The sequence below is a fragment of the Pygoscelis adeliae genome, unplaced genomic scaffold (genome assembly GCF_000699105.1).
Source record: "Pygoscelis adeliae isolate BGI_AS28 unplaced genomic scaffold, ASM69910v1 Scaffold206, whole genome shotgun sequence".
NCBI lineage: Eukaryota > Metazoa > Chordata > Aves > Sphenisciformes > Spheniscidae > Pygoscelis > Pygoscelis adeliae.
Genome location: NW_008825052.1, coordinates 661,902 through 671,507, shown reverse-complemented (window position 1 = coordinate 671,507; position 9,606 = coordinate 661,902). Strand labels below are relative to the sequence as shown.

The following is a 9,606-nucleotide window of genomic DNA, read 5'->3' as shown; positions in this document are numbered from 1 at the left end:
TAGCTTGCGGAAGCGGTGGTGCTCTGTCACCGCGGCCGGTTGTTCGTTTTCCCGGTGTTAGCCTGGTTATTCGTCCTGTGGGTTTGTCCGACCTTCCTGGCTCTGTGAGCTGTTTGCTAAAGTGTTTACGTGGCCAAGAACCACGCAATGTGCCGCACGCCCCAAAAGGCGAAGAAGTTGTTCTGGAAGTACTTTAACGTTCTTTGGCCGCATTGCATAATGGCGCTGGGTGCAGCTAAGCGTGAAGCTGTCCCGTAACCTCTGCTTCAGCCCTTCTAGATTCCCTCTTCAGCCCCTACCACCGACGACGTGATGTAGGCCACTATCGGGCACCCTGTCGGAACCGTAAACTGCTTGAGGACTGCTGAGAGTCAGAGGTTAACAACCGCTCCGGTGCAGCGGGAGAGGGCAGTGTTGGTCCGGCAGGACAGAGTTCTGTTAGTGTTTCCAGGTTTCCCCTTCAAGTGTAAGGGGAATATCCGAATTCACCCTGTGTAAGAGCCAGTACAACAGGCAGGTTTAGCTTGGGAGGGAACGTGAGCTTGCCTACGCTTAAGAGCTGAGTTCGTGGTACCAGAGTCACTTTTTCAGTGAAGAGCGGGCATCTGCTAATGGGGAGAGCTGGGGAGCTTGCTGTTATCCTGTATAAAGACCTTAAAGGAGCCTTTCACAGCAGGAGTAGCATTGGGAGAACATCTGATACCCTGCCGCTGATTCTGAAGTAAACAGCTCATTCTTGAAACCTTTTGCTGTAATGAAAACGTCTCCTGATCCTTTACTCTTGCAAATCTGTTCCTCCCCCATGCTAGTCTGGGAAAGCTGTTTTGAAAGTAAACTAAAAGTCCTAGTACACCTGGTGTTAGCTGGCTGTGTTGACTGTCCTCCGGTCTCCACAGATGTACTGTGCTAAATTTTCTATGTATCAGTGAGGAATTCACAAAAGTGAACGTTGCTCATTCATCAGAAGTGAGTGTTGCGCGTGCTGTGATCGTTCTTCAGATGTATACACAGAATAATAAATTACTTTTTTATTCTGAAATCTGTTATCCAGAAACTGTCATATAGCTCTTGAAGTGGTTGAAGTGCCTTATTTCTGAAGGGAACAGGGCAAGTCTGTTGCAAACCTCACTGATGCAAACCGACAAAGGTCTTTTCATATCTCCTTATGTTTCTTGAAAGTGAAGCAACAGTGCCAATATTTCTAGCCTGATCCTACCATAACCAGGTGGATTCAGGCTTAATTCAAATAATGAGAATACTGGAGTTAGTTAATGCATTTGTAGTTGTTATCTTGAGATGTAAATTACCATACTGATTGCCAAAGATCTGTGAATAGCAGTGTTCCCTTCACTAGGGAGCAGAGCGGAGAAAAGTGAAAGGTCATCCAAAGGTGCCTGGAGTAGGTGGATGTGATGTGAAATGTGCTGGAGAGTATGCGGTGTAAGGAGTTGTGGGTTGTATGTGGGTTTTCTGAGTATGATGGCCATATGAGTAAGTCTTAATTAAAACTAATGCAGTAAAATTGTAGATTGGGCAGAAGATCTTACTTGATCCAGATAGCGGATGTGTTGCCATTGTGGTTTTAAGGCAACAATGTTTGACTGAGACTGACATAAAAAAAGCAGCTGGACTGGTTAGGTTGCTGGCTTGACGAAAATATGAATAGATGGACTTGCTGCTCGCCTTTATATGCGTTTGTACATGAAGTCCTCTAGGTTCTTGTCTTTATTTCCCTTACTTTGGTTGCTTTCTACTGTAGGGTTGTTTATAGCTGGCTCTATTACCTAAAGGAAAAATGTAATCAAAAGGAACAAAGCTCTTACCATCTGAGGTTTCAATGAACTCCTGCAAAATTAATTTGGTGGACTTTGGTAACTTCACTAGTATATCCTCTACTATCTGAGTTTACTATAGTTAGAGGTTGCATGAGGCATGATCTTGGTGTACGTGTGGGGTTTGGTTTCAGAGTATCAGTAGTGTCTGAAGGGCAACGTATTTGTGTCTTGTCAAATGCATTCCTAAGTTGTAGCTTTCAGTTGTAGTTAGTTCAGTGAGAAGGATTGTGCCTTAACCTGGGAGATGTACGTATGGGAAGGTATGGATCCAAGACTTGTTTCTGTGGGTTGCTCTTTTTTCAAAAGTCACTCTTTTGACAGTGGTAATTTTGTCCTAATCAATGCTTTTTTTTTTAGGTATCTGTGAATACCTTTCTAACTGCAGTTCGTGTATTGGTAATGACACAGATGTAACAGGCTGCAAGTGGATCAGATGTGAAAGTAAGGAGGACTACACAGTGCAGATCCTTACTGTGCCATGTAGAACCTTAAACCAAACTAGACCTACTTCATCTGTATTAATGTTCATTACACAAATATACTGTTCTTTTTGATAACCTAATGGAACATTAACTCATAAGTTGTACCTGTTATTAAACATTTCAAGTTCATATGTGGAGACAGCTGAACGTGTTCAAAATAATCCCAGATTTTTAAGGCTTCTGATTTAAATCTGTGCTGTTGATAAGCTAATGTTTTCCAGATGGTTCAGAATGTTTTTAGAACAAACTAGTCGCTTGTGTTTGCTGTTAAGGAGTCATGAGTGAATTCTGACATGCAGGCACATCCCTGTGCTTCAGTCCCTTGAGGTTTTGTGACCTGTTCACAACTACTACTCCTGAGCTGAAGTGCAGTAAGGGAGAGGAGTCCGTTAAATAAGATTAGTTAAGAGTAGTGTTCCTGAAACTAAGAATTGCAACCCACTGAAGGGAACATGACAGAGCCAAAGAAGCATTAGCTGGTCTCATTCAGAGCCTTGCTTTTCCCACTGTAGGAGAGTTGAATGTGACTACATTTGGGTGACCTCTGGTACTCGGTCCTGGAGGAGGTAAAGTTGCTGTTGACAAAGTCATACAAAGACTACATAAGTAGTCCTCAGGTGGATTATTTGTACTTCTTATGTGAGGTGGAAACAGGATAAAGAGGAGAGAATGGCTTGACTGTAATAGTGATTTTTGTAGCACTTGACTGTAGATGACCAAGAAGGTTATATGTGAAGGCTAAGATGCTTCAGAACTAATGAAAAGAACTTTGGATATAATTTGTCCAGTACAAGAGTGTCCTTTAAGAAGCTCTTTTTCTGAATTCTGCATGTGTTGTCTGACCAACAGGCACATACTGCAAACACCCAAAAGATCTGTGTAACTTTGAGGGAGAGGTTGAAATCTGAGTCAAGGGAGAGAGGTGTGCAGGCAGAGAGTAAGAAACTGATGTCTTCAACAATTTCAAGGTCAAGGATCTGTTTGAAAAGCTGGAACTAAGTTCTGCTTGTATGTAGAATTTTTAAGACAGATTTTTTTTTAATGATGCCACTATAGAGATGCAAAATGTTTAACTTGAAAAATGCCACAAATAGTAGAAACACTGTCTGTAGGCTATGAAGAAAAAATATCAAGCTATACTGTTATTGCAAAATGGTGCATACCATGTATAAGTATTGCTTAAGTGTTGATTTGAGTGGTAGAGTAACTGTAGTGAAAGAAAATACTAAAACTCTTGTAACTTCTATTTATTAATATAATACTGAAGTCTTGCATACTGAAGTGGCTTTAATGTTATCTTGGCTAGAAAGATGGTGTTTTGTTTGTCCTATGAACAGTTTGTTGGTATTTAGGAACAATGTCTCAAACACCTTAAAGTTCTGCTGCTGTAAATATTTTTGTCTCTTTTCTGACAGAAGACATGTGTGTAAATGAAACAGAAGTAGATTTGAAATATCGGACCTGTAAAATTGGAGAACAGTGTTCTTGTAAGTATTTAGATGTTCAGCTTTCGCGTTGTTTAATGTGAAGCAGTTGCGTTTACAACTCCTTCATCTGTTGACCTTTGTTAATATGCCTTCTACAATTTACATAAGCATGTACAGGTATGTAAATAAGCCCTTTTCTTCTGGCTTAAACTTATGATATGTAATACTGAAACACACAATTTCATTGTGCATTCAGTTAACTGCTTGCTGTTGCTGTTTCAAGAAGCCTGACATATTTTACTAGACACATGCCTCTGGCTACTGGGTGACGCTTCCTATTAGATACAGCATATCCTAAGGAACTTGTCAGCATCCTCAAGACAGTAAGCTTCATATTCAATGTAAAAAGTTTCACCTGCTAAGTCCATTGCTTCATCTGAGATGCAGTAAATAGGAAAAACTTACGAACCTTCTGGTTTGAATTGTTAACTTGCACAGCTCTTCATGCAGTCCTGAAGTGCAGGGTCTGGGCTATAGAACTGCGTAAGGTAAATCCTTCATGCTAGGGATGTGCTCAGTTGCATATCTACTTCAGTCTTTTCATTAATTTGTGCTTGCTGTGCAAAGTGGATTTGCAGGATATGAACAATTTCGATTAAATCTTGAATTTCACTTTTGTGAAAGCCCCCCAGTTTTAGTTTTTCTGAAAGCTGACAAGAAATGGACTTCAAAATAGGATTTTCTGGTTTTAAGATCCAGAACAGCAAATGAAAATTCTTAATATTCTTGTCTAGATGAGTTCAACAGAGCTGCTGAAGAGGCTGGCTCACACCAACAGAGATGAAGCTTCCGTGCTGCTATGGGCTTATCTTGTGGTGGTGGCAGCCAGTCAGAAGTAATTCCGCTTGACTTGGACTTCTGTGTTGTTTCTGAAATTGTAACAATCGCCTCTTAATCAGGAGTGTTAAAAGTACCATTTTTCAGTGCTTTCCAAAGAGAGCATGCTGTCACAATGCCTTGTTCTATATCTAAGAGTAGAATTTCTACAATCTGTTCCTGTTAAACTCCTAGTGACATTATCAGGTTGTTGTGTTCTAGTTTCTGCATATTCAAGGAAACTTGTCACCTTTAGTAGAGGATCTTTGGTGGTGTGAGAGGAACCTGTATACCTTATCAGCTCAGTGTCATGGCTCAGCACTACGCTCGGGGATTGACATGGAAAAACATTAAGGTGGACCTAAACTGACTTGATGCAAGTGGGACCTGAGAGAATGTAGACTCTGCTATATCCAGCCTATCTCTGTAGAAACAGTTGGCTCTGGTTTCCCACCATGCTGAATTGTTTCAAGATGTAAATAACCACATTTAAATGACCCTGAGCATTAAAGGCTTCTGGACATAATGGTATTTCGGCAGGAAGCTTGCTGATGTATCAGTGTATGATTAAGCAACAGTTTATGTCTGTGTGTGATTAACTGTCCATGTGTGATTAACTCAGTTAACACAGTAAGTTGCAGAAGGCTTTACAGCTTTTTTTTACAGCACATGCTGAAGCTGAGAGCACCTACAACCAGCAACAGCTCTCAGAACAGAAAGCTTTAGCTAAACTTTCAAATTCTTGAGGATGTCTTGGTTTTCCCCCCATACTGCTTCAGCTGTCTAACCACTCTGATTTCTAGTTCAACTTGATAGGTCAGGTTCAATTTTAGTTGCAGTGAGGTTGGGAAGCAGTACTGAATACCTAGTTTCCTATTGTGTAAAGCATGCACAGTTTGTGCTTGTACAATAGGACTCTTCTCCCTTCTGTTTGCTTTGAGGAATCTTGAGTTGCCAGTTGAACGCTGGCTTGATTGGGCTGCCTGTGACAAGGTTTTTCATGTATTCACTTGTGCAACTTTTGCTGTTAGCATGGTGGTTTGAACATTGAACTGCTTTGTAATTTCAAACCAAAACTACAATAGAACTCGGTGCTATATGAATTCCCTAAAACTCATCCTGCTGCTGTTCCTTTTTTTCGTTAAATTCTGTCATTAATCTCTTTAATGTAACTCTTTATTCTTTTGTAGTTCCTACAGATGTTCCTCTTTCCAGTACTACTACGCCGTCTTCCAATACTACTACACCACCTGCCAATACTACCACAGCGTCTTCCAATACTACCACAGCCAGTCCTGCTACCACAGCTCATACTACTATAGGTAATGTAGTACCGCTGAACACAGAATGGCAGTAAACTAGGAACTGGTGAATAAAATAAAGGACAAAGGCTTTTTCCACAGATCACTGGAGTAGCATAACTACGAAACATCTGATGTATGGAATACATAAATGGTCCCAAGGTTTGGAAGAAGCGGATTTTATAAAACGCTAACAGAGAAAATGCTTCTTTCCCATATAATTAAGAATTGGCTCAGTGGTAATTATTTGAATTAGATTAGTCATTTCCACTAATCATGAGGTCTTATGAGTGTGAACTGGGCAACAAAAAAACCCCAAAAATTTCTGTTCTTACTTGTACTGCCATCTTAACAGTGGAGTTTTTAAAAAAAAAAAAAACAAAAACAAAAAAAACAACTCTAAAAGCATCTGCTGCTTAAGGGAGCTGGGGGGTAACAAGTTGGTATTTGATTAGGCTCAGAACAGCCTAATGTACAGTAGGGTGATGTGTAGCTTTGAGTAAACCTACAAACGTTGGCACTTGTCCCAGGCACATAGTGGAATACTGAATAATTTTTAGTAGTACTAATCTGGGGGGGATGGTCAGAGACCCAGTCTTCTGGCTTGATAATGGAAGAGCTTTTAGGAGATGGTCTAGCTACAGGTGAGTGTTAGCTTATTCCAGTGATGTCATTCAGAGTTTTTTGGGGACAGGGAGAAAAGAGGAAGTTTTGCTATCCTGTAAGTGTTTATCTCCTGTCTAGAGATACTACATTAAGTACTTTTTTTAGTACAATAAACACTAACTGATTCTAAGGGCTGTCTAATGAAAGTCTTTTGCCTTGATGCAGATTCTCAGTTGTCTTGAAGCAGCTGTCTTGATTCTTGTTCAGATACCAGCATTTATATTAGTGCTTGAAAGAAAAGTGGGTTTGGCTGAACAAAGAATCACTGTCTGATCTGTGGAGAACCTTGAAATATTTGGATAGCAATGGTATGCATGTTTAAAAAAAAAAAGTCCTTATTGCAGAAACTTGGCTTAATGCTGTGCAGCTGAACATCTAAATTGTGTGGGCTACAGTCTGAGGTCAAAGCTTATCCTTGTTTAAGCAAAACAAGACAAATCATTTACATGAGAACTTCAGTGCTTGCAAACTTTGCTCTTGAAGCTTATGGTATGTACATATTGTCTTCTCTCAAACAGCTAACATCACCAATGTAACTACACATGCTCCTCTACCTACAACTACCATTACTTCAGCCACCACAACAACCAGTATTCCAGGTAACTGCTACTTACTAGCATAATTAAAGCATCAAATACTTAGAAATTAGTGCTGCTTTAAAAGAGTTATCTTGAAAGACTTACCAAGTGACAACATTAAAATAGTATTGGTATATCTGCTGTTGTCACTTCTAACTTTATGGCATGTCTAATTTTGTTAAGGTGATGTATGTATGTAGCAAGGTAATACCCTGAGAAACAGAGCTAGTTGGTGAGATATTAAAAGCCAGAAACATGTTGGTCAAACGAAATCAGCTGGCTGCTTTTAATAGTGTGGCTGGAAGTCACTTGTTAACTCACTTATCTTTGGGAGGTGGTATCTTGTTTTTCACTTGCAGTGTGATAATGGGATACCTATTAAAAAAAAAAAAAGATTAGGCTACAGTGATGGGAATAAGCTGAAGTATTTTATTTCGGCATCAGTCCTGAATATGCTATTTCATGAAAAGCTCTCATGAAGTAAAGCTGTTTAAAACTAGCCATCAGCAGATGGCTGTTACTTCCAGATTCATATGTGTTGTGGCTTCAGCTGATTTCTCTAAGCATAACTCTTGGGGTAAAGTACAGTAGATGGAAGATAATTTAATTTGAATTAAGCAAAAAACTGTAGCAAGCAGCAGAGATTGGAAAATGTGTTTTGAATGTGAGCATATCAATATACTTCTATGTAATGGAGGAAAGCTTTGGGTTTTTGAAGTACAAATAAAGTCCAGCTGGGACTTGCTCAGTATTGAGGTCCGGAGCAGTTTGGCTATAAATAGCTCTAGCCTTGTACAAACAGTATTTAATCAGAATTTCAGTATTGCTAATCTAAATGCAGCTGCTGACATGTCTTTACTCTTGATTATTTTTTGTTTTCTTATTGGTGTTTGGATGTTTCAAGTAATCTTAATACAAGGAAGCCAATACTAAAATCTGTAAAACTATTGTGAGCATTGTGCACTCACAAACTCTTAATGTGGTGTTTAACAGGTACAAATGCTACTGTGACTCCTGCACCTTCTCCACGCAAATCTACATTTGATGCTGCAAGTTTCATAGGTGGAATTGTCCTTGTTCTGGGTCTGCAGGCTGTTGTTTTCTTTCTGTACAAATTCTGCAGGTCGAAAGACCGAAACTACCACACGCTTTAGGACCTGCCACTTTATAATGGACTAGTAGCCCAACACCTGTAGTTCACTGAACCAAAATATTTTCTGTTGCTCGTGGAAGACAGCAGTTCATATCCTTTAAATCTCTAAAAGAAGACTTTAAAAGAATATTTTTGCAACATTATACTTGGCAAGAGGTGATACGAATCTCTTCAACAGGATTACTTGCAATATGCTGCATGGGTTCTAATGGCTGTCTTATTTTCCTTTAGTGGCTGCTGCTGTGGGACTTTTTTTTTATATGCCAAATGTAGACATTTAGAGATTCTTATTCAGTGGCAACACTGTCTTGAGTAGACAATCTCATGATGACTTATTGTGAAGGCTAATTTAATCAACATTTGATACAGTATCCCTTCAGTTTTATCAAGATGTGAATTATGGGTGACTGACTTCAGGGAGTGAAATACCGTTTATACTAGCTTGTGGCTCTTCAGCGTGCTGCTAGAAAGATGAACAAAATTGTAGAAGTAGATAATGTCTTAACAGAATAACATAACCCATAATTTTTTTTCACAAGAATAAAGGTTGCCTGATAAAATACTGCATTCCAAATAGAAATCCTGTGCCCTTTCCAATTAATGTTGAGAGGGGATGTAGGGATAATCCTTCTAAAAGGGAAATGAAGATTAGTGCCTTAAAAGACTAAAAATCAGTAGGCTGCAAAAGCATCCCACCTATCTCAAAGATAAATAAAACTAAATACTGGCTTTATATCGGAGAATGGAATACCTGTGACTTCAGCGTTCCAGTTTAAAAACTTTTTACACTAAATAACTGTCCCTTATTGACCTTGTTTGAGGGTGAGGGTGCATGGTACAGTGATGTTCAGCTACAAACAGAAGCTTTAAGTTGTTTACCTCTTGTTCTGGCCTACAAAGACCAACTATAAAACTAGTGATAAAATTCAGTTCACTCCCTGTATGAAAAGGCAACAGCTTACATTTATACTTGAAATACTGGTGTTTGGGAAATCCTGAGGTTTTTCTTATTCAAATGGTTCTTAAACTCGTCGCAATTAACTTTGGGGTTTGCGTTTTTTTCTTTTTTACCCTCCTGTATGTCTGCTTGCTGAAGTAGCAATTAAGGGTAGTTCAGAGGATCTGCTGATTCGATCCTAGTCAGGATTGCTGTAGTCCTGGGGCTGCCAGGGCTACGCCTTTTTTCTTTCCCCTCCCTCCTTCCTGGCTTCAGGTTCGTGTCACCCTGCAGTGAACTGGTTAAGGAAATCTCTTTGGCCAAATAGTTGGGGTTTTGTGTTCTTCCCCC

The 9,606-nt window shown here is 39.6% G+C and overlaps 1 protein-coding gene across 1 annotated transcript in view; it reads left to right on the top strand.

Moving 5' to 3' along the window:
• The window catches only part of CD164 (CD164 molecule, sialomucin), a 17,989-nt gene extending 8,383 nt beyond the window's left edge, over positions 1-9,606 (top strand). Inside the window, exons 2-6 of the mRNA XM_009326425.1 lie at positions 2,193-2,276; positions 3,733-3,804; positions 5,811-5,942; positions 7,106-7,186; positions 8,159-9,606. Of these exons, the coding sequence (XP_009324700.1) occupies positions 2,193-2,276; positions 3,733-3,804; positions 5,811-5,942; positions 7,106-7,186; positions 8,159-8,319 (530 nt within the window). The 3' untranslated portion in view covers positions 8,320-9,606. The remainder of the gene's footprint in view (positions 1-2,192; positions 2,277-3,732; positions 3,805-5,810; positions 5,943-7,105; positions 7,187-8,158) is intronic.